The 23,449-nt window shown below is 46.9% G+C and overlaps 3 protein-coding genes across 12 annotated transcripts; all 3 read left to right on the forward strand.

The window, feature by feature from the left end:
- The first annotated feature begins 24 nt into the window (after window positions 1–24).
- Window positions 25–9,943, forward strand: RHBDL2 (rhomboid like 2). Of its 9 annotated transcripts, none has more exons than XM_020800587.3 (8): window positions 25–956; window positions 1,106–1,360; window positions 1,929–2,077; window positions 3,479–3,591; window positions 3,818–3,918; window positions 5,095–5,155; window positions 6,786–6,847; window positions 7,924–8,324. In XM_020800587.3, the coding sequence occupies exons 2-8, from the start codon at window positions 1,127–1,129 to the stop codon at window positions 8,104–8,106; spliced, it is 903 nt and encodes a 300-aa protein (XP_020656246.3). In that variant the 5' UTR covers window positions 25–956; window positions 1,106–1,126; the 3' UTR covers window positions 8,107–8,324. The 9 variants fall into 9 exon arrangements, with proteins under 9 accessions (XP_020656246.3, XP_020656247.3, XP_078236031.1 ...); XM_020800588.3 differs by having other exon boundaries at window positions 25–833; XM_020800589.3 differs by having other exon boundaries at window positions 331–470.
- Window positions 5,177–11,959, forward strand: MYCBP (MYC binding protein). 2 transcript variants are annotated; one of them, XM_072980153.2, is made up of 5 exons: window positions 10,091–10,635; window positions 10,761–10,833; window positions 10,956–11,004; window positions 11,351–11,480; window positions 11,874–11,959. In XM_072980153.2, exons 1-5 carry the CDS (start codon window positions 10,618–10,620, stop codon window positions 11,916–11,918), a joined length of 315 nt encoding a protein of 104 aa, XP_072836254.1. In that variant the 5' UTR covers window positions 10,091–10,617; the 3' UTR covers window positions 11,919–11,959. The 2 variants fall into 2 exon arrangements, with proteins under 2 accessions (XP_078236036.1, XP_072836254.1); XM_078379910.1 differs by lacking the exon at window positions 11,351–11,480 and having other exon boundaries at window positions 5,177–10,635; window positions 10,956–11,101.
- A 1,179-nt stretch (window positions 11,960–13,138) lies between these two features.
- RRAGC (Ras related GTP binding C) lies at window positions 13,139–23,235 on the forward strand. Its single transcript, XM_072980150.2, has 7 exons — window positions 13,139–13,638; window positions 14,124–14,327; window positions 14,606–14,805; window positions 15,936–16,050; window positions 17,784–17,926; window positions 19,787–19,935; window positions 20,908–23,235. Exons 1-7 carry the CDS (start codon window positions 13,255–13,257, stop codon window positions 21,057–21,059), a joined length of 1,347 nt encoding a protein of 448 aa, XP_072836251.2. The 5' UTR covers window positions 13,139–13,254; the 3' UTR covers window positions 21,060–23,235.
- Window positions 23,236–23,449: the final 214 nt, after the last annotated feature.

The following is a 23,449-nucleotide window of genomic DNA, read 5'->3' on the forward strand; positions in this document are numbered from 1 at the left end:
AAACACAAAAGAAATGCAGATGGGGTGGGATAGAGAAGCTTTAGGTATTTGGCAACCCTTTGCAAAATCAACAGGAAAAAATATCCATGCAAGTTCAGACGTAAAACTACATGACAGTGGAAGTACTTTAAAGAACACATTTTGTTAGAATTCTAAGGAACAGATTTGTTATTTTATTCAATTTGTGTCCCACTCTTGTCACAGCACCACTCTGGGCAGATTACAACTCGTAAAACATCAAATAAAAATAGAAATATTAAAACCAATTCCATTAAGTCTAAAAGAAAGCATCAACACAGATGGCGCCCACTAATCCCAGAGCGGATGAAGGAAAAGAAGGGAGGGAAGGTGAGGAGGGGAAAGCAAAAACACTTTGAGAAATGCAGAGCAGTGCAAGTCTGCACGTCTTGTCCTGGCCCCAGGCCGGACTCCCTCGTCCGTGGGTTCAGTGAATTCGACGGCAAGAAAACGTAAGGAGACACCCGAACCGGAATCTGGCCGGGCAGGGCGCGGGCAGATGAGGCCCGGTCTGGGGGGGGGGGGGGAAACCAGGAGGACCACCTTTCCGGCCCTCAAAAGGGAGAAGTCCGCTTCCGCCACACTCTGGCCACACTCCGGGCGCGGGGCTCGGGCGGCTTCCTCGGGAGGCCGTCCAGCGAAGGAGCGGGGGGTCCTCCGGCCTTCCGCCTCTGGAGGCGGGGCGGGGCCCGGGGACGGGACGGGGCCGGGGCCTCCCCCGGGAGGGCTCCTCTTCCGGCCCTTTCGGCTGCCTCGTTGGCGCCCTCGAGCCTCCTCGCTGGCTTCTCTCTCTCTCTCGCTCGCGCTCCTCCAAGGTCGGTTTCCGGGCCTCCTCGGCGGGAGAGGCACCCCCGCCGCGCCCCCCATCCACCCCCTGGAAGGCCGACTGGGCGGACCGACCGCCGCGCCCCAGGAGGACGGGTTGCCCGGGTTGCCAGGTGGGAAAGGTGGAGGCCGGCCCAGGGCGAGGGCGAGGGTCGGAGCCCTTGAGGGAAGCGCACCTGGAAAGCCAGGCCTGGCCAGCCTCCTCAGGAGCCACCCCCCACCCCCACCCCCACCGCGAATCCTCCCCTGCCTTTCCTTCCAGGCAGGCGCCGGCTGGAAGAACATGGAGCTGGAGAGGCTCAGCCTGGAGGGAGCGCCCGAGCCCCTGGTCGGGGAAGAGAGGAGGAGAAGGGAAGAAGAGGGCCGGGCCGGAGGGCCTTGTCCCGGCTGCAGCTGCGAGAACCTTCACCAGACCGTCTCCAAGTGGCTGCTGCCCGAACGGGCCAGGGCCACCTACCTGGAAAGGGCCACCTGCCTGCCGCCGCCCCTCTTCATCCTCGCCGTCAGCGCAGCCGAGGTAGAGCCTCCCCCCCCCTACTCCCGCCCTCTTGAGCTCAATGTACCTCCAAAGCACTTTCCCCCTCTTATTTGTGCTCTTTGTAATTCACAGAGTGTTTCTTCACAGTGCTGCTTTTCTTAAAAGGGTGGTGGAATGTTCCAGCATGTAACTGAACCCTGATGAACATGGTCATTTTCATTGGTTTGATTAAAGAAGAGGAGACACATTTATCCGAAAAGGGGATTCCTCCTCCGTTGTAAACAGAGCTGCCAAGGAGACCTTGAGTTGCTTTCCCATTTGCTGGAAAAAAAGCTCCAGAAGGTTTACCTGGTCAAGGTGGTTTTGAACAGATTGTTGTGCTCTGTTGCTTTGCAGTGTGTTCTTAATATTGATTTTAATTGTCATTTTAATACAATCTTGTTTAGTTCTTTTTATTGTCTTTTTAATTGTGTAAGCCACTTTGGCTCCTTTTAAGGAGAAAGTTGGGGTAAAAAATCTCCCCTGGGTTGTGGGAGGAGTCATCCCCCCACTGGGGCACTGCTAGACCATTTATTAGATTGATGTGCTTCTCTGTGTTGGTTTCTAGCTGTCTGTGTTCATCTATTATGCGGTTTGGAAGCCTCAAACACAGTGGATCACGCTGGACACTGGCATCTGGGAAAGCCCATTTATTTACAGGCCTGACAAGAGGAGGGAAGCCTGGAGGTTCCTGTCCTACATGCTTGTGCATGCTGGGTAAGGTGCTGGTTGCGCTGATATTCAGATGTGCCAGGCAAGCTTTTTAAAATAATACTTTACCTCCTCAGTCACTGTTTTCACTGTGGTTTCACCTCCTGAGGCAGATGTGTCATTCCATCTCCTACAGCAAGGTAGCCATTTTGACTTGGAAAGAGGAACTCGGGGAGCAAGTAGAGGGCATTTGTCCTGTTGCGCACTGTTCCCTTCTGTATTTATTAAGTCATATCAACTACATTAGCCGTAATCAGGACTAGATCCAGTCTCTTGGCATGAATATGCAGTGTAGGCAGGACTTGTCGGTATTTTGTTTGCTTGTTTTTTGGTGGTACTTCCGTTGGCCTTGTTTTGTCTTGCTTTTGGCTTGTCTGATTGACCAACTTGGCCCTTTTGGGCTATTGTTGTCCAGATAGCATCCATGGTGATGCAGAGAATGGGACATGGTGTGGCAGTGAAGCACACTCCTTTTCACTGGTAAGGATTACGGCTGCAATGCAATTTGTAAATTGTGTTTTTAAATAGAAACAGCACTAATTCCAATGCTTTGTGTCCTGTCAATGCAGTGAGAGGCTGGATGCCAGTGAAACTGGTGGGCAATTGTGTGGTGATAATGGCAGAGAAGGGAGAGAGAGTAAAGGGACTGTCTTGAAACGCAACTTCCCAGGACGATCAAATGTTTCTGTGTGAACCATGGCAGTGATTTAAATGCCAGAATGCAAAGTAGGAAAGTTTGCATCAATCAAAGACAAACTTCAATGTGATCATGTCCTCAGTGACGTAGGATTACTCAACGCCATCAGCCGCTGGGCCGCTACGGTTTTAATCCCTCATTACACTCATTTTACCAACATGTTGGAGTGGCTCCCTAAGTTTAGAAGTTTAAATGAGATAGAAGAACGGCTGAAAACGGAGCCTTAATAAGAGGTGTTTTTCTAGGATATAGGACTGGGTTCTCACCCTGTGAGGATCCTTGCTGTTTGCTGTGCCTGTCTTTTGCTCTCAGCTGTTGACAGATGAAATTCTGCACTGTGTGAATTATATAAATAAATTGGTAGCACTTGCCTTTTCCTTGCACAGATGGTTAACTTGCATGTGTGCTTTGCTGTAATTAATTTAATGCCATGTTGCTTAATTCTGCAAGTACCAGGGTAACCATGAAAATCATGACAGAGGGACAGGGTCTCAGATGCTGTCCTGTCCTGTGCTGGCTTAGTTTCACCCTGGATTTAAGCTGCTGATGTGCCTTTGTTATCTTGCCATTCTCCTGTTCTGAAGTGTGAAGGCAGAAAATAATCATTTGGCCTATGGAGCAATTAGGTGTGGTACATCCTGGCCCTTTTGGTGTCAAGGGAGACAAATACTGTTGCTGATTCCTTTTTTTCCTGTCCCTTCCCTCTGCAGCATTGAACATATCATAGGAAACCTTGTCCTGCAGCTTGTCTTGGGGATTCCTCTCGAACTGGTGCACAAAGGACACAGAGTTGGACTGGTGTACCTGGCTGGTGTGGTTGGAGGTGAGGGGATGCAGGGAGGGCTAGCAGCTGACTTGACATAGGAAATGGAGTGTATGTGTGAGAGACGGTTCACTGAGAAGTTAGACTGAGTGCTAGACTCTGGTGAGTGTGCCCCTTATAGTGCAAGGGTGCCAGTTATCTTTTAAGGTGCTTGGTGTTTCTGAGGACATCAGAATCTTTCTCCAGGGGCTGCAGCCCTCACCTCTCTCTGCCTCATCCCTACCAGGTTCCTTGGCCAGCTCGATCTGTGATCCTCTCCAGGGCCTGGTAGGAGCTTCTGGAGGTGTCTATGCTCTGATTGGTGGATACTTCATGAACATCCTTGTGGTAAGGAAGAAACCTGGAGCCCCAAGACTCTTTGGGGAGACTCACCTATTTCTCTCAAGTGGAGGTATTGAAAAACAAATTGTAGCCTGCCGGCCATTATTCACAAGGGGGTGGCGTTAAGAGAAAGGCCACTAATTGTACCAGAACCCATCTCTTCTACTTTGGGTGCAAAATCTAATCCTAATGCTTGTTGCTTTCTGAAGGCATAGCTAGGCAGTGTTAAACTCACATTTGGAGCATATGTCTAAATAAACACATACAAGGATTACCCGGTCATGCAGTTGGTTTAATGAAGCGGAATACTGGCTTCCGAGTTCTGTGTGCCAAATAGAACCATATATTCCACCCCAGTGATTTCAAAGGTGCATGCGCTGTGGATCTTTTCCCCTCCATTGTTGCTGTTGTTGTCGTCATCTTCTTCTACATAATGCGGATGGGGAAGAGAAAGCAATGGCTTAAATAAGCTTGGTCTGAATGTCCACCTAGCTGGTTTTGATTGTATCTGGAGGTATTTTAGGTTATACTGTATTTGTTTGACTTGATATCTTGCCTTCCCTGATGAAGATGGTGCAAGATATTGTCATCAAAAGCTTGGACTTTTTAACAATAAACATGAATTGACACAACTGGAAACCTGTGAGTTGTTTACCCAAAGTGTTCATTGTGAAAGACTGAGATCTCTAAAGCTTAAACAGCCTTCAGAGAAAACAATGCAAAGCTCCTGATATATGGAAGATTATCAAATTTAGAATCATAGAATAATGAAGTTGGAAGGGCCCTAGGCCATCAAGTCCTGCTCAGTGCAGGAATACAAATCAAAGGATATAATGAAATTGTCACAAAATGTTTTGTGGCTCAGATACATGGAGTGGTGTCAGGAGCTGGCACATAAATGATCAGGAAGAAGAAAAATAACAGCACCAGTGAGGTGAGAAGGAAATGAGATACAGGAAGTGTTGATCTTTAATTGAGCCAGACATAATTACAGTGATTACTGGCACAGTTTTCCTGGCAAGCACCATGGTGTGAGCGTGTTGATTGACACTCAAAGTGTGGTGATAACCCAAAACCTTAATTGAAACCATGGATGACAGAATTCAACTGGGTTAAGAGTTAATTCAGCAGGTTTGCTGTGCAATTTAACTTCTTTCCCCCCTGTCTCTCTCCTCTTTTCAGAACTTCCAGGAAATGATTCCATTGTTTGGAGCTATCAGATTGTTGCTCATCTTCTTTATAGGTAATTTTCTCCTATATGTCTTCTACTGATCTTATCTTAGTCTGTATGTGAAACATGAAAATTTGGCACCACTTCCTCTTCTGTTTTAAGATTAGCAGTTAAGCACACTGGCAGAGGTGGTTCTTTAGCTTGAAAAGATGACTCATGGAGTGTGAAGAACAGCCGGGCATGTGAAGGGCTGGAGAGGAATCCATTAATGTCATTGGAGGCTTCTGCTGTGATGACAGTGGGTTGAATTAGATGACCCTCCTAACCCAAAATTCCAGGTTTAGATTCTAGTTTGCCATTACGTCAGGAGATCCTTTCATCAACCCAGTGGTATCTTAGTTATTTCAAAACTGAGGTACAGATTGCCACATGGTAGGGATCCATGCACTGGCAGCCACCTGTATGGATCACTCTCGTGATGATCCTGCATGGATCACTCTCATCCTTTCTTGTTCTACCCTTCCCCTGGACAAAAAGGATAGCCATCCATTTTGCAGAGCCCTAGCAAAAGACCTGCATGCCACATGTCTTCACTTATTCTGTGATTTACATCCAACAGTATGTGGGCTCGAGTAGGTTTTTGCAGTTATATATAATTGTTGCTTTGCCTTGTGTAAAGTAGTCTTCAGTAATAAAAGTAGCATATTTAATAATTACAGAAATAAAGTGTTACAAAATTCAGAAACAGCTTCAGAGCACTGGACTAAAAACAGAACAGAATAAAATTTAACAGGGATAAGTGGAAAGCTCTACACCTAGGAAAAAAGGAACCAAATGCCCAGTTACAAGATGGGGGATATTTGGTTCACTAAGATATGACATGCAGAAAGAATCTTGGAATTTTTGTAGACCACAAACTGAATATGAGCCAACAGTGCACTACAGCTCCAAAAAAAGACAAAGGCTATTCTAGGCTGCATTAACAGAAATATAGTCTCCAGGTGCCATGAAGTGCTATTTGTCCTTTTCCTACACTGGTTAGGCCCTATCTTGAGTATTGTGTCCAGTTCTGGACACTCCACTCTAAGAAGGATGCCAGCAAACTGGAACAAATTCAGAGGAGAGCAACCAGGATGATCAGGGGACTGGAAACCAAGCCCTAGGAGGAAAGACCATCACACAGAGGAGGGATAAGATCTGTTCTTGATCACCCCCAGCATATAGGACATGTAACAATGGGCTCAAGTTACAGGAAGCCAAATTTCAGTTGATTGTCAGGAGAAATATCCTCAGAGCGGTACAACAATAGAGCCCATGACCTCAGGAGATGGAGACCCTTCCAGTGATGGAAGCATTCAACAGAAAACTAGACTACCATCTGTCAGATAGACCTTGATTTGGATTTTTTTGCACTGAGTAGGGGTTTGGACTTGATGGCCTTAATGTCCATTTTTAACTCTATAATTCTATGGATTTCATCAGAGAAAGTGCCCTGGCCTACTTTGGTCTTCCTTGGCAGTCGGGAGGGAGGTTGCCAATGTACCACATGCCCTGCTTCTGCCCTGGTTGCCAGCTCTAGGGGGAAGCATGCCCTGCAAGGACTTCCCTTGCCTTTTAGGGAAAGTCTGTGAAGGGGGCGGGGGCTCTGAAATGTTTGGACACATGTCCACTTGGGTTCTAACTATTTGCACCAATTTCCTAGTTGGTACAGATGTAGGATTTGCTTTGTACAGACGATTTCTGTCACCTGTGGCCGGGGTGCAGGTAAGTGCACTTTCCCTGTGGCAGAATTAGAGCTTGCTGGTTCAGTCCTTCACCAGTTCTTTTCAATAAGATGGGGTTGTCTTATTTCTCCTCCACCAAGACTATTGGTAAATCTTTGTACTTACTAAACATCTGAATACTCTGCCTCTTCTGTCATAACTAGGGCTGCTCCTGCGTGTTTGGGCTACAACTGACATGTGCTGCTCCCTTTCTTCTCTGGCATATTGAGTGAGGCTAGCATGAATGATTGGCCTCCACATTGGAGGACAGCTCAATTGTTTGAAATACTCTTCGGCCTCTGCAGTCAATCTGTGAGGAGCTCCGAATAGGGGAAAGATTGATGAGGGATACTTTGCATAGTCTGGGTTGTGGGTGGGATGTGTATGACTTAAGAGGGTTTGTGTGATGGCTCCTCAGTTGCAAAGGGTGGTGAGTGGATAGAGGACTGTCACAGTCCCTGTGGGGGGAACTGGGTGAGCTTACTGTCCATCTGAGGGTTAGATTATCCTACACAGGGAAGAACCCAAGGTTGTAACATGTAGGTATAAGAATGCTGTGTTCTTTCCTACCAGCAGAGCACCTGATTTATGGGAAGTGACCCAATTTTGGAGTGATGGCCACTGCAGAGTTTAGCTACGTTACCCATTTCTGTGAGGGGAGGAATGATCTACTGAGGGCTTGGCTTCCAACAGCACTGTTTGTGATCTCTTGGCAGGAATTTCCTGGTAATTTCTGCTACTAAGTGGTGGAGGTTTTTTGGTTTTCTACTTCATCCTTTTGGGGGGGGCATCCTATTTTTCTGGAGGTTCTGTCTTCTTAGTGAGGGCAAACTACAGGCACTCAGGTGCTTTCTTGTGCAATGCCTTCCATAGCTCGCTGTATCCTCTGTGCTGAGCTAATGCCTTCCACCGATGGACTGCACTTGAAAATCAGCTACTCACTAACTTTTCTCTTGTTAACTTTTGACTGATGCTTCCGCTGCCTTTGATTATTTGCAAAGCTGCTGTTTGAGTCTCTGTTTTGAAACGTGCCTCTGTTAAGTGTTTGTATGTATGTGTTTGTTTTTTCCCATTAAGGTTTCCTTTGTGGCCCACATTGCCGGCGGCCTTGCTGGGATGTCAGTAGGTTATGTAATATTCAGCTCTTTCGATAAGAATTTCATTAAGGATCCTAGATTTTGGATCTGCATAGTGGCTTATTTACTCTTTGTGGGATTTGCTGTATTCTTCAATGTATTCTTCTCACCAGCAAACCAGTAGTTCTTGTTCTCTTACACAGAAACAAAGAAAAAATACAAGAAGCATGTATTTTTAAAGGTATAGATTGCATACAGAGCTTGGTTTTTATAAAGTCTTCATAAAGTTGATTTTGGCTAAGATCTATTGTAGCATGAAATCTGAGAAAATGTTGCATTATTTGAAATGGAAAATATAGCTTTCATACCTTTTACACTTTAATATAAAATAAGAGTTTCTCAGTTGCAGAGTTTGTTAATTTTTTTCCAGTCTCTGGATGATGACAGAGCGTGTGCTGCCTTCTTTCATACTTGGTTTCACGTGGGCCCCCATTGCTTGGCTTTGAGCCTAGTTCAGCCTAGTGCCAGGCAAAACACAAATGGTAAGTTCAGTAACAGTATGGCTTTTCTACAGTGTATCAAAAATTGAACTGTTGCAGGTTTCAAGAAAATAACAAACACCACCAAGCCACGGTTCCTAAGTCCAAAAATAAAAGAAACATAGAACCAAATAACACACAAATACCCTGGATGAATAAGGCACCATGGAAACCTTGTGCTTGCTAACAAAAGGGCAACCTTGTGTGGCACTACTACGCAGCATCATGTTGATCATTTGGGGAGAGCCTTGTAAGCAACTCCAGTTAGAAAGGAGATGTCAACATGTTTTGTTTGGAATAAAGCTACACTATTCAAACATTGTTAGCAACATTTTTCTAATGTTGCCCTCTCAGTCAAGTCTTTCCATTGCATTCAAATAAAATTTTTAAAGTAGTGAACAAAATTTTCCAGCAGTTTTCCCTAGATAACCAATTCTGTTCCCATGTGGGTAGCAGAAGAGAGTTGTGAAATATGTAGGATTTTGCGCACAGGGCCACTGCTGGTGTCTACAATAAAAATGCCAACTGTTGAATCCCTTTGGATCACCAGAAAAGCTCCTACAAAGTGTATAAGTGCTTGAAATGAATATATTAATAAATTCAAGAAATATAGGGTGTCTCCATACATGTGTTTATATTGGTGTGGATACCCTTCCATTTAAATATGTTTGTTCATTTTTTTCAGTGCAGTCTTCTCCCTCGAGAGCGAGCCAGGATGCATGGCTGTGCTCTGTACCTTAACTTCACAGACTGCAATTTTCTAAGTCCTAGGATCAGTACCATAACTACTGTATGCACACTAGCTTAACTTAACCATGAACACTTTCAGTTTATATTAAAATTCTATTCTAAACTAGGAAAACAAATAGCTGAGAGACTGGTGGAAAAGAAGACACTAAAACATGGATGATATTGCTTGGGACAGAATGGCAGTTAACTGTGTAATTGGGTATCACCAATGGATTAGTGGTCAGAGCCAGAAAATGTGCTTTTTCCTGGTGCTCGAAGCTCCAATGACATGGCTGCCTAATTGTCCTCTGCAAGATATTACTAGTCTTTTCTACTTTAAAGGCACGTGTTGGGACAGTGGGCTGGCAGTGATGGTATTACAGACAACCAGGTTCTTTGCTGGTAACTGGTAACTAGCTTGTTGCTTCCATAGATTGTCACTGCTCGTCCAACAATTTCTCTGGACTGCTGACCGAAATGAAAAAAAAGCAAACACATCCACTGGTTTAAGTAACTTCATTGTTTTCTTCCGGATTCCTTATGAGCCTGAATGGGAAGGCCATAAAGTCTCTGTATGGAGGAGCCAGGGAAAGCAACCTGCCCTTCCTTTTTATCTGAGTCCAACTGGCCGGTCTGTGACATTTTTTTATTTATTCGATTTGTATCCCACTCCCAGGAGTATCACAGCACTTTCCTGGGTGGGTTACAACACGTATAATAGAAAATACAAAAAAAAAAAAAAAGATATTAAAACCAGTAACATTTTCCAGGTCAAAAAGCGGAAATTTACAGCAGAAAAGTACTTTGATGAGCTGTGGCAAAAGGCAGCTCTGCAGGAGATGATGCACAGCCCTGGCGGGCCGGGCCTTATGCATAAGTAGCCCAAGGGCCACGGAACTCCATGAGCCAAGCAGCCTACCCCCCCCCCGCCCCGCTTCCCCCTTCAGGTGGCAGGGCGTTCCTCGGCTGCCCGAGCCCTGCCGGCCAGGCCCGCCCCTGCTCCGGAGCGCTCGGGAAGGGCTGGAAGGAAGCCCCGCGCGGCCCTTGCGCTTCGCACCCGGCTTCCCGGGCCCGCCGCGCCAGCTCCGAGGCTGGTCCCTCCCGGCAGGTAGGCCCGGCGGCGCCAGCCCAAAGGGCCCCAGCAGCGGAGGCTCCCCGCAGGGCGGCGGGACTAGCCTCCCCCCCCCCACCCCCACTCCCCCCCCCCACTTCCGGAAAGCGTCGGGAGCCGCCCGGGGCTGGCCCGGCCTTCCTCCGGGAGCTCGAGGGGGGCGGAGCCTCCAGGAGCGGCGTCTCCCTCCCCGCCTTCGGTCTCCATAGCGACGCGCCGACGCCGCCCCGCCCACAAAAGGCCTGCGTGCGGCGCAGTCCGGCTTCCGGCAGAGGCGAAGGAGGAAGCAAGAGCGCAGGGAGCCGCCAGCGCCCCAATGGCCAGCAGCTATAAGGTAGGCCCGCGGCGGTCCCCCCGGGGTGGGTGGACAGGTAGGGCGGCCGGCCGAGCGCCAGCCCGCTCGGCCTGCTGAGCTGACCCGACCCGGCGGGCGTCTCCCTTCCCTCTCTGTCCCTGCAGGCCGCGGACTCCAAGCGGGAGCAGTTCCGCCGTTACCTGGAGAAGTCCGGCGTGATGGACACCCTCACCAAAGGTGAGCCGGGTGGGGGGTCGGCGGGGCCTCCGTCTCCGGCCGGAACGGGCCCGCGCGTGGCCTCTAGAAGGCCGCCTTTCCCTGCTAAACCGCCGCGCCCTCCGGCAACCTCTCTCCCGCAGTGTTGGTGGCCTTGTACGAGGAGCCCGAGAAGCCCAACTGTGCCCTGGAGTATCCTTTGTGCGAAGCTCGAAAGGCGGGCAGGGACCGCCGGCTACGTCGACGGGGCTGGAGTCGCCCCAGAGCAGCCGAGCCGGGCCAGGTCGGGGTAGGTGGGGCGGGGGTGGGGAGGGGCTCGGCCAGCAATCTTTCCGACCGCTTTGTGGTACAGGACACCCCCGCCCTGACTGGCATCCGGACCCATCAATTAGCTTTGTCCGGAGCTGAGGGCAGGTAGGAAAGGGCCTGAGTGACCCTGCAGGTGGGTGAGGGGGTCCACTTTACCGGCGGGAAGGGTAACAACAGGGTTGTGCAGTTGCTTTCAAACCAAACAGGAGTCTTAACTGCTGGCTACAAGCTTCCTGAAACATCATTTGGGAGCAGCTGCTCCAGAAAATCCTGAAGTGGAGGCTCTTCGCTTGGAAGTAGCAGAACTGAAAGAAAAATATGAGGCTGTGCTAGAAGAAAACAAAAAATTAAAAGCAAAGGTACAAGTTAACAATATCCACAACCACTTATGGCTTGTAAATACTTTATCCTGCAGCTGGTCAAATTCGGTTTGTAGATGCAGGGATCTCCTACTCTGATGTAAAACTCCATGTGCAAGCAGGACCTAACTTGAGAATACCCGGCACGGTTTTGAAAACTAATAACAAGAAAAAAATCCAGTCAGATGTACTGTTAAAGTCAGCTTTCAGCATGAAAATAGCTTCCTTAGTTTTGTAGAGAGGCACAAATTGAATAGTGAAAAATTGCTGATGTGCTCCTGCTTGCAGATTGCAGCCTATGGCATACGTAGCACAACAAAACATATCTACCTGGGGAAAGTAGCTAGTGGCTGGAGGTGTTTCCTTAGCTTTGTGTTTTTCTTTTCTTTGCAGATTGCTCAGTATGAGCCACCACAAGAAGAGAAACGGGGAGAATAAAGTGCTTTCATTCTGTTTAAATAAAATATTATTGTAGCATCCATGTGCATCATTGCTGATTTTTGCAGTAATAAGCTTCTGGGGGTTCTTTGAGACCTAGAAGGTTGGGATGCTTTTAACAAAAACTATACGAGTTGCATGTCAATTTTGCTCACGCTAGGGAAGTTGTATGAATGGTGGCGCTGCCATAATCTTGATTTTAGTTGCCAAATGTTGATGATTATTTACATCTAGGAAACTAAATCCTTGTCTTTGTGCTACTTTGTTTTCTGGTCCTTCTTGGAAATGAACTACCGAACCAAGAAGTTTGTTTTATTAGAAAAGACTGCACTTCAGCGGTAAAAAATGAGCTCTCCGTGCAAAAGGTTCTAGTTTCAATTTATGACATATCAATTCCCTCCCTATGTAGACTACACTAAGGTAGCTGCAATAGTGGTTAGAATTTTTGCAAGGAAGCCCCTATTCATAAGTGACTCTTATTTAAGAGGCAACATTCAAATATTTGACCCCTTGAAGTGGGAGAATATACCTTACTGCTCGACTCTGGAATATATAAACTCTTTTGAAATGGCACCAATATCTAAAGCTACTTCACATGTCGCTGTTGAAAGATGAATTTTCCCATAATCTCTTAGTAAGCCTGAGATGCTGCTTCCAAAAGAGGACCAGACTATTGGCTAAACTTGCAAAGGAGGTCAGATAAAGTCGTGGCGCAGTGGTTAAACTGGGGTTCAATCCCAGGTAGCCGACTCAAGGTTAACTCAGCCTTCCATCCTCCTTAGGTCGGTAAAATGAGTACCCAGGTCTCTGGGGGGGAGGCAATGTGTAGCCTGCATAATTAACTCGTAAACCGCCCAGAGAGTGCTTGAAGCACTATGGGGCAGTATATAAGCAACAGCTTTGCTTTGCTTTAAACATTCTCCTCTACATGCAGCTGGGTGCACAGCTGAAGCAAAAACCGGGCTTCCAGGTTTTTAAATCTTTATATTCTGTCACGGGTCTTATTAATAGAAAACAGGATCGCGAAACTCTTGCCAAAGCGTGGGGCAGCTAAAAGCCGTCGGAAGTGCCGTTCGGGGGTGGGCCTAGCTCAAGAGTGGCCAATGGTGGTTGCCTGGGAGGGCGGGGCACGTCGAACGTCAGGGAACGGCGCCGGAAGTTCCCCTTTTGCGCCGCTCCCTAGGTCACGTGCCGCACCACCCTCCTGTGCGTCAGAAGGGTGCGTCCGGCCCCGCGGAGCCAATCAGCGCGCGTGGTCTTGGCTGGTGTCCTGCTGCGTCTGGGGCGGGCGAGTGGCTCTCTTGCTGAGGCGGGGGCTGTTCAGCCGGGGCTGGTCATGGCGACTCTGCAATTCGGGGCCGTAGGCGCGGCGGCGGATGAGGCCGCAGTGGCGGCGGCGGTTGTGGCGGCAGGGCCCTTGCCCGGCGGCGGAGGCGGCGGCGGCCTCGGGGTGGCGGCGGCGGTGGCGGCCGGGGGTGCGGACTCGTTCCCCAAGGACTTCGGTTACGGTGCCGAGGAGGACGAGCGGGAGGACGACGACGACGACGACGATTGCGGCGGGCCTGAGATGGGAGGCGGCGGCGGCGGCGGCAGCCTCGGGGGCTCCGGCGGCGGCCTGGGCACCAGCGGGGCGGCTGGGGGTGGCGGCGGCGACTCCTCTAAGCAGCCGCGGATCCTGCTGATGGGGCTGCGGCGCAGCGGGAAATCGTCCATCCAGAAGGTGCGGAGGCCTTTCCCCCGCTCGGCCTGGCCCGCTTCCTGCAGGGGGGGTTCCGTGTCTGCGGCGCCGGGGAGCCCAGGCGGGCGAGGGTGGAAGCCGATTCAGGCCCGGAGAGAGGCCTCCGCCACCCTTCGCTCGCTCGCTTCCTTCTTCAGTCCCTCCCTCCGCTGGCGTCCTTCGTGAGGGAACGGGGTGGGGGACCTTTAAGCCCCGGCTTCACCCCGGCGGCCCCGCACCCCTCGCTGCTCTCCTGACCGGCCCGCTGTTCGCCTCCCTGGGCTGACTGGCCGGCTTCCTTGGCCGGGAAGTGGCAGGCGGCTGGGGTTTATTTCGAGTAAGAGGAGCAAGGGAGATAGCCCAAGGGACTGCGGGGTCAGATTTTGGAACAGAAGCTCATTTCTGAGCCAGGGTTAAGGCCTCCGGAATGCCTCCAACGAGCCCCAGATCACGGGGCCTCATCCTTTACATTTTTCTCTTCTTATCAGGTGGTGTTTCACAAAATGTCTCCTAATGAGACCTTGTTTCTGGAAAGCACCAACAAAATCTATAAAGATGATATTTCTAATAGTTCGTTTGTGAACTTCCAAATATGGGACTTCCCTGGGCAGATGGACTTTTTTGACCCAACCTTTGATTACGAAATGATTTTCAGAGGAACTGGAGCCCTCATCTATGTCATTGATGCTCAGGTGAGTATTAAAGACAGAGTTGGTTCAGTGATGTGAGAGGTTTTTTGTTGGGGGAGGGGAATCATTCTGTCTCATAGAGCTAGATGTTTGTTTGGCTCAGATATGGATGAGATATAAGCCATTATTAATAGTGTTCTGTAGCTTTACTCTTTTTTCTACAGTGTTTTTTGTAACTTTTTGGTATAGTAGAGGAATTATAGCGATTCTTTTTGCTTCCTTTCAGTGCTTATGCTGCATGGCTGTCAAACTGAATAGTCTGTTCACAATTTGATTTACAGGATGACTACATGGAAGCTTTAACCAGACTTCACATTACAGTTTCAAAAGCTTATAAAATTAATCCAGAAATGAACTTTGAGGTTTTTATTCATAAAGTTGATGGTTTGTCAGATGACCATAAAATAGAAACTCAAAGAGATATTCATCAGCGAGCCAATGATGATTTGGGTGATGCTGGGCTAGAAAAACTCCACCTTAGGTAAGTGCAATTGATTTTGATGTGATTACCTTCTTTCTATGGTTTGATTCACCTGTTAAAATGCTTGGAGATGCATTTTTGAACAGCCATATTTTCTTGAGTGGAAAAGATGAGCTGTTGCTAGTGACCAGCTGATCTTTTCATGCATGATGTAAGAGTTTATAACTATAAAATGATGGCAAATTGGTTTCTCTATAAATGTTTTGATTAGTTTAATCTACGCTGCTCCCCTGCTGTCCTGTTATTTTTCACATATGGCAGATTCTGGAATGGGCTTTTGAAAGTTCACACGGCTCTGTTTCTTCTTGCTGTGCCACCACAAAAGACAAGATATGAGATATCGCAAGAGCTGACTCTTTGCAGTATCTTGAAATTGCAACTTTTCTAGCTGTCCATGGAAGGAGAATCTTTTAAGCATACTGCATTGGGAGCTGTCATTGGCTGCAGAAGATGTGTGACAGATAGTAGTATGGTGGTTAAATTAGTGACAGTCTTTGCCCTCAGACCTTCAGGCAAAAAGGGAATTGGATGGGGAAGCAAGCAAGGTGATGCGTTCAAAGTTTCTGAGTAATTGCTAGAGAGTTAATGGTGGGAGTAATTTCAAAAGAAGGCAACTAGGATGGTATATGTTCTGGAAACCAATCTCTGGGAAGAATGGCTGAGGGAGCTAGATGTGTTTAGCCTGGAGAAGAGAAGGCCGAGAAGGAATATGGCATTTCAAGGGCTGTCCCATAGAAGAGAGAGGAAGCTTATTTTCTTTGTAGGTTCAAAGGGAATGACGCCCCCCCCCCCCAAAGGATTGAAATTACAAGAAAAGAGATTTTGCCCAAATGCTGGGAGAAACTTCCTGGCTATAAAAGTTGTTTGACAGTATGAGGGTAGGGGACACACCTTCCTTGGATATTTTCAAACAGACTGAAATCTCCCCAGGGTGCCTTAACTGTTGATTTTCTGCTTTGATGTTGGACTGGACTTTAATGGTCCTTCTAGCTGTATAGCTATATGAATTCTGTGATGCTGTAAATACAAAGTAAACTCTTACGGTAGAAGGGTATCGTTAGAAGCATACAGCCATTCAAAAGCAGTTGGTGGTACTACAAAACCATTAACTGTGGATTTCTGCTTTGCAGTTTTTACTTGACAAGCATTTATGATCATTCCATATTTGAAGCATTCAGTAAAGTGGTTCAGAAACTCATCCCACAGTTGCCAACGTTAGAAAATCTATTGAATATCTTTATATCGGTAAGTGCCTGTTCTTTGTCCATTTAAATGTAAATGGTGCAGAAATTATTTGTACAGCCACCAAGCAGGAAATTCTGACTTACCCGATGGTGGAGATGTCACTTTGGTTGTGGTTCAAGATACCTTGATGAGAAGCATCAAGGAAGTGCCATATTTGGTTAGAATTTGAAGCTCTCCAGTTCCTCTTTGACAAGTTGTTGTGTGGCCCTAGCTGGGGTGCATGACTTGGGATAGGAGAATCATCCTTGTCCTGTATATGAAGCTTCCCCTCTTGTTTGAATAGGAGGGGGGGAATCTTGGACTAACCCTAAAAGCTAAGTCTGCTTTCTCCAAAGAGAGGACTGTAAAGGTGGATAAGAGACTCCAGACATGTAGCAATGCTTTACTTCACAAATGTGTAATGTGATTTATAGATGGATTGGTCATTATTAATGCTTTTTAGATTAGCTGCAAAAACAGGGTATGCCAGCTATCAATTTGATTTTCAGATTTCTTAAGAATAAAAAGCCATGTTAATTGTCTGCCAACGTTATCAAGATATGCTGTGCAGTAAACATTTTGCTAACAAAAAATTAATCACTAGTCTGTGAAAATAAAGCAATTCTTTGTCAGAATAATAGTAGAAAGGCCATGAAGTCTTCCAAACTGAAGTTTTGTATGCACATTGTGGGACTGTAAGGGTGAGAGCCAAAGGGCTATCTGAGCTTTATAATTAAGTCATGCACTAAGTAATTTTAAAGCATCCATCTGTTAGAAGCTTACAGGTGGTAACTTTTAAATGCTAGCTGGTAGAAGTTCCTGACCAATGCACAGTTTTGCAGTTGGTACAGGATGAAGGTGGTGGGGAGTAGGTCAAAAGAGACTTTCAGGGCTGATCCTCCTCCTGATGTGGGGCAGCCTTTAGTGGCAGCAGTGTGCTGAGGGATCCCTGTGGCAGATGGGATAGGCTGAGATCTAGTCATGTGTATTGTTTCTCAGTGCCATTGAAATTGAGATTTGGTTCCCTATTCACTTCCGCTCTCAGAGTCATCGAAATCCTGCTCTGGAAGACTTTCCTATATTCTGGAGCACTTCCTACATTAGGATACTGTACAGCCTTAGAAACATCCGATTTAGCAGAGGAACACCACTGGATGTGGGTGAATTTGTCCAACTTTGCTAGAAGGCTGTGGTGTTTTATACCATGTGCCATTCCAATGAGTGCAGAGCGAGGTGTTTTTGATAGCAGCTTAGAAAGGCACAGCAGAATTAATGTAAACATGATAACACAGCATGGTGAGCTGCTTCTTGTAAATAATCAGCTATTGGTGAACAATTCTTTTGCTCTGTAGAGAAGTAAATGCTTCTCCAGGCCCTGACATTAGCTTCATCTTACTCTGTAAACATTGTCGTTCTTCTGCAGAATTCACCTGCTTTTGGAGAGTGGGTGGTATCAAGTCACTTACTGACAAGCTGTGTAATGCTTTGGAGTTCTTCTGTGGGCTAGTAGGGACCTGGGAGGGACATTGACCATTTGATGCAGGTGTGTGCAGCTTGTGGGTCAGTGAACCGAGGTGCCATCAACCCACCATCAGGGGAAGTCCTCCTGTGCCTGCTTGTTTATGTAAAAGGGATAAAGGGGGTCTTTCTTCCAGTTGTTAAATTGCCTTGAGTGTTTTAAATTTCTTTGACATGAAGATATGCTGTATTTGTGAGAGGTCACAGTTTATAGTTCTGTCTTTCATTTTTTCAAGAATTCGGGGATTGAGAAAGCGTTTCTGTTTGATGTTGTCAGCAAGATTTATATTGCCACGGATAGCTCTCCTGTTGACATGCAGTCCTATGAGCTGTGTTGTGACATGATTGATGTTGTCATTGATGTCTCTTGCATATACGGGTAAGTTACATGACAAGCTTTTGTGGCTTTTTACAAGCAATTTGGGAAAACATTGGAGTACTTGGAACAGGTGTTCCTTTTCTGTGTTTGTAGAAGGTAATGGCATCATTACTTTCATATGTTTGGCATCAGTAATGGGCTGGACGAGGGCAAACAAACTGAAAGTTAATCCAGACAAGACAGAGGTGCTCCTGGTTAGTTGGAAGGCAGATTAGGGAATAGGGATACTACCTGTGCTGGTTACACTCCCCCTGAAAACTCAGGTCCGCAGCTTGGGAGTGGCTCCTGGATTCATCCCTAAGCTTGGATGCCCAGGTTTCAGTGGTGGCCAGGAGTGCATTTGCACAGCTAAAGCTGGTGCACCAGCCGCACCCGTTCCTTGAGATGTTCAATCTGGCTACAGTGACACATGTCTTAGTTACATCCTGTTTGGATTACTGTAGCACACTCTATGTAGGGCTGCTTTTAAGGACGGTTCGGAAACTTCAGCTAGTGCAAAACTCTGCAGCCAGAGTACTGACTGGAGCCAACTATAGGGAACATATAACACACCTGTTACAAGAACTGCACTGACTACCAGTCTGTTTCCAGGCCCAATTCAAAGTGCTGGTGAGAGAGGGCCTTCTCTGTGGCAACTCCCAGGCTCTGGAACGCTGTCCCTTGGGAGAGCAGGATGACCCCTTCCCTGTTATCCTTCTGAAAAAAGCTAAAGACCCATCTCTTCAGGCAGGCTTTTAACGGTTATAACTGAATCCCTGAAACCCATTTTAGCAGATAATTTTAATCTTTGTTATGCTTTCATGTTTTAATCTTTTAATCATATATTGTTTAATTTATCTTTTAATATTTAACTTATTGTGCTTTTAAATTGTGTGAATTTTAATATTGTGAGCCACTTTTGGTCCCTTGTTGGGAGAAATGCGGCGTATAAATCAAACTAATAAAATAATAAAGGTGGCTGCCAGATTGCTGATTGGGGCTTGTCACACTGATCACATAATTCCCCTGATGCATCAGCTCCGTTGGCTGCTGATCTGCTTCTGGACACAGTTCAAAGTGCTGGTTGTAACCTATAAGGGCCCAGGTTGTCTCAAGGACCGGATCTCCCTTTGTGAGCCTGGTCTTTTCTGTCACTGCTCCTGGACTCTAGAACTGTCTGCCATAGGAGGCCAGGCTGTCCCCATCTTTTCTCTCCTTCCTCAAGCAGACAAGCTTTCTCTTAATGACTAGCTGCCTGGGTGTGAGTCTTGCTTCCCTAAATGGGTCCTGTGGCTTTTGAGAGGCCAGGGAAGTCTGCAGAAGACAATTTGGAAGGTGTTGGGTTGCCTTTGGCCTCACCTGCTGTGCGAGAAAGGGGATCAGAGGCTTCTGTGGACAGCTTATGTCATTTCAGATGCTGGAGTACGGTAGCTAATACATTGTTTTACCTTCCTTTTTCTTTCTTTTTTCTTTTCTTTTTTATTGTTGTTAATTTCCTTAAAGCTTCTCTTTTTTTGTAATTGTTTTGTTTCTTTGTTTGCCTGCTCATGTGTTTGTATATTTTTCTTCCTGCTGTAGCTGTTTCTGTGAATGGGTATTTTATTTAGTGAAATCTTTTCTGTGAGGAGAGAATCCGTATCTCAGTTGTAGGCATTGGCAAGGCCAAGGCCAGCTTATCCCAGTAGGGCTCTTAGGCACTCTCGTGTTGAGCACTCCAGTTGCAATTTAGCTGACTAAGTGGTTTTTCAGAACACACAAAGTGTTTCCTGAGCCACAGAGACACTTCCGTTGCATCATTGGGCTTCACAGATGGGTCTGGGCATTAACAGAGTATCCCAGTTGGGCACAGAGTGACTGCTTTTCTTTTGAACTTTGCTACAGGCTGAAGGAAGATGGGAGTGGAAGTGCATATGATAAAGAATCTATGGCAATTATCAAACTTAATAACACAACTGTTCTGTATTTAAAAGAAGTTACCAAGTTCCTGGCGTTAGTGTGTATCCTGAGAGAGGAAAGCTTTGAACGCAAAGGTGAGAGGAAAACCTTGGTGACCTTTTCCCAGTCAGTGTTCCCCAGTTTCCAGAGGGCCAAAGAGGGGCACTGTGGGGACCCTGGGGAGCCAGTTTGGAGGAATCACCCAGAGCTCTGTGCTGGCAGTTTTCCTTTTCCTCTCCTCAACCCTTTTTTTTCTTTACTAGGCCTCTATAGCCATGTTATGGGACTGGTCTCTCTGGTGGGAGCTTGCAGTGTCTGTCCACATTTGTGGTTTGAGTGTGGTTATTAGGAAAGGAAAGTCTGCAGGAAAATTCCAATTGAAGAATTCAAGAAAATGTGTTTTTTTATGACATTTTTTGAGTACCACACTTCATGTGAGACAGTTGTTGGTCTTAACAGGGTACCATCTCAAGAGTGTGTCGATTGTGTGAATGTTTGGGAGTCCCCTCCCCCCCCCCCCGTGTGGTTACTGGCCTTGTTCTATTTTGATAAGTGCTCAACATTCAGCACAGTTTGCTTGGCTCAGTCAACGTTTAGCAGTTTTTCTAATTCAGAGGGATGATTATGCATGTCAAAATACTACTTTGGTTTATTTAGTTGTTGATAATAATGGTGTTGCCTCTGAAGTACATTTGCCAGTGTAGCCCTGGATTGATTGCTCTTGGTAGAAGAGTTTGGCTTTGACCAAAACTATAACGAGTTCTTGACTTTAAAAAATGTTTCAGTTCCTAAGTGTAGCCTTGGAGGTTGCTGAGCTAAGGGTAGCTTTTTTCTTGTGGGCTTCTCGACAAGGGTTAGGGCTATGGTGAGTTGCTCGTCAGTAAGAGCATGAGTGTGGAGTTTGTTTGGAATAGACCAGATAGAATTTAGGGAACTAGGCCAGGGCTATGATAAATAGTTTCCAGCTGAAGCGTGTGTCACGGAAGCATTTTCTGGGAAGTCAGTCTGGCTCCCAGATGGACTGTGTTCTTTTCTTTCTCACCAGTCTCTTACTTTTGTCTTTACAGGCTTAATAGATTACAATTTCCACTGCTTCCGCAAGGCCATCCATGAAGTCTTTGAAGTGGGTATTTCCTCCCACCGATCCTGCAACCATCAAGCAAACATCCCTGGTCTGAAAGCAATGACTCATAATGGCACCCCTAGGAATGCAGTTTAGGGGAGAGAGACCACAGTAGGATGGTTAGGTGCTTGCCTGCCCTTTGTCTGGGCGTCAGGGATGGGCAGCACAGAGAACTTGCTGCCCAAATTCCTCTGTGTATTCTGGAAGAGGAAGGACTTTGCCATGTGGAGCTGCAGGTGTAATTGGCGTGGCATAGCCGAAACGACCATGAAGGACTTGGGGATGGAGAACATTGGCTTTTGCCTTTCTCTGGTGGCCCTTCAGTCCTATCTTCACTTGGACCCCCCCCCCCCCCGGTGATTTAAAATACAGCCTGGGTTACTCTAGGAGAAAAGCTGGATTGACAGCTGCTCAGCATTCTGCATTTGAACTGGAACAGTCACCCATTTCAAGGAAGTTGATGACCTCTTGCAGATGTTCAGAAATTCAAAATATTACATCTTGTAACTTAGTTTAGCACAATCGCAAACATTCCATTTGATCCTTTGGGTTTTACCGTGACATTTTTTTGTTAATGCTTGAAAAATAATTCCATATTCAGTGCCTCAGTAAAGAAGCTGATTTTCTCTGTTGTAGAATGTTCTAAGAGACACAGACAACATAACTCTGTGGCTGTGAACTAGTTTACAAGATGTTTGTCTTACATTTTTTTCATTGTTGACAAGACAACTAACAGGTTGCCGGCAGGAGTTCCTGTAGTTGTTTTTCAAAGCTGCTTTTGTAGTAAATCATCATCCGATTTTGCCCTGTCATGGCTGATATCTTCATGAAATTGGTGCTTATTCCAACTTTTGAAACCAATGATGAGAACGCATCCTGGGTTTGTGTTTGCAAAACAGGGCATACGAGACCCACAAATATAATGGTCCAAAGTTTTGTTACTAAAATTTGCAGTAGTTCCTCACCAGGCAATGAAGTTCCTTTGCCCAAAAGCTAGAAAGATATGTGTGTCCCTGTGCTGGCCTGTTTTCAGTATGTGAGAAGTGTGCCTCTTCTGCTATGGCTCATGGTGCCCTGAATTTGGAAAGAGTTGCTGGCCCCTCTAGTGGAAAGGCCGCAGTTCTGGAAAGGCCACCGACCTTCAAGCCATGTTCTTCCACAGGAATCTGTGCAAGTATGTGGAAGGTTTAGTAGGCTTGCTGCTGCCTGCAGCTGAGTGGGTTCTTACAGGCCGTTTGGTTCAGAGGGGGCTTCCATGTCAATGAGCTGCAGTAATAAAAAGGATTTATCTGAGCAATTGTTTCTTTTGCAAATTAAGTGGTTCTGTGAGGTGTGAGTCCTGGTGCCCAGACGGAGGCAAGATACAGTATGAGCTGTAGGATCAGGGAGACTAGTTGTGGTGAATTAATCTGGTTACTGCAGTTAGAGCTGCTGATCCATGCCTTGCATAAAGCTGTGCTCTGCTTTTAACTCCTCTCTTCCATAGAAGGTGATCTGTTTGTGGAGAGTGATCGCTACGAGCAACCCACCCTAAATTCTGCCCTCCATGTTATCACCTTGCAGGATACTGGCTTAACACATCAGCCGGCTGCTCTCCCTCTCCCCTCGCTTGCAGACCTTGTACTTCTGGAGCCCACTGCATGCCGTGCCTCACCCTTTTAAAACCAAGCAGGTGGTTGGTGTGGAGCAGCTGAGAAGAGACTCACAAGGCCCATGTTCATACCTTCCCCTTCTCCACTCCTTGCCCTTTAAATTCTTGTGTCTTGGAACCTAAGCACGGTGGTGAGGTCTCTCAGTGGCTGCCAAGGGCTGAACCCCAGGAAAGAACTGCCTTTTCTTCCCTGCGCCTTTCCCCCACTTGGGTGCTTGGGGTGAACCATATTCCTAGAAGCTGGAGAGCTCAGTGCTTTAGGAGTCTGGCTGCGGAGCCAGAGGTTGGGAGTTTGATTCCCCCCACTGGACTTCCTTGACAGGAGCTGGACTCGATGGTCAAGAGGACCCTTTCCAGCGCCACAGTTCTAAGAGAAGCAGCTTGTCGTCGTTGTCGGGATCTTGCACCGCTTGCTTCCTGGCAGCTGCTGCCCAACTCCTGATGAGCTGGTGAGGCTTCCATTGTGGAAGATGGGCTGCAACCAGGGGAGCGGGAGATGAAGGAAAGCTGTTCCTCCGGTCCTCTGGAAGGCTTCTCAGTGATAGATTCTGGATGTGAAGGGCTTGGCTTTGGTTCTAATCCACAAAGGCTCATACTGGAATAAATCTATTCATCTCTAAAGTGCTCTTGTTTTCCCTTTATTTCTGTGTTTATTTTTACTGAAACTGACACTGCTGCCTTTCTGAAAACGAAGTACTTTGGGAGGCTTTTGGTCTGTCGTCATTGTTTAGTCGTTTAGTCGTGTCCGACTCTTCGTGACCTCATGGACCAGAGCATGCCACGCCCTCCTATCTTCCACTGCCTCCTGTAGTTGTGTCAAATTCATGTTGGTTGC

The sequence above is a fragment of the Pogona vitticeps genome, chromosome 9 (assembly GCF_051106095.1).
Source record: "Pogona vitticeps strain Pit_001003342236 chromosome 9, PviZW2.1, whole genome shotgun sequence".
Taxonomy (NCBI): Eukaryota; Metazoa; Chordata; class Lepidosauria; order Squamata; family Agamidae; genus Pogona; species Pogona vitticeps.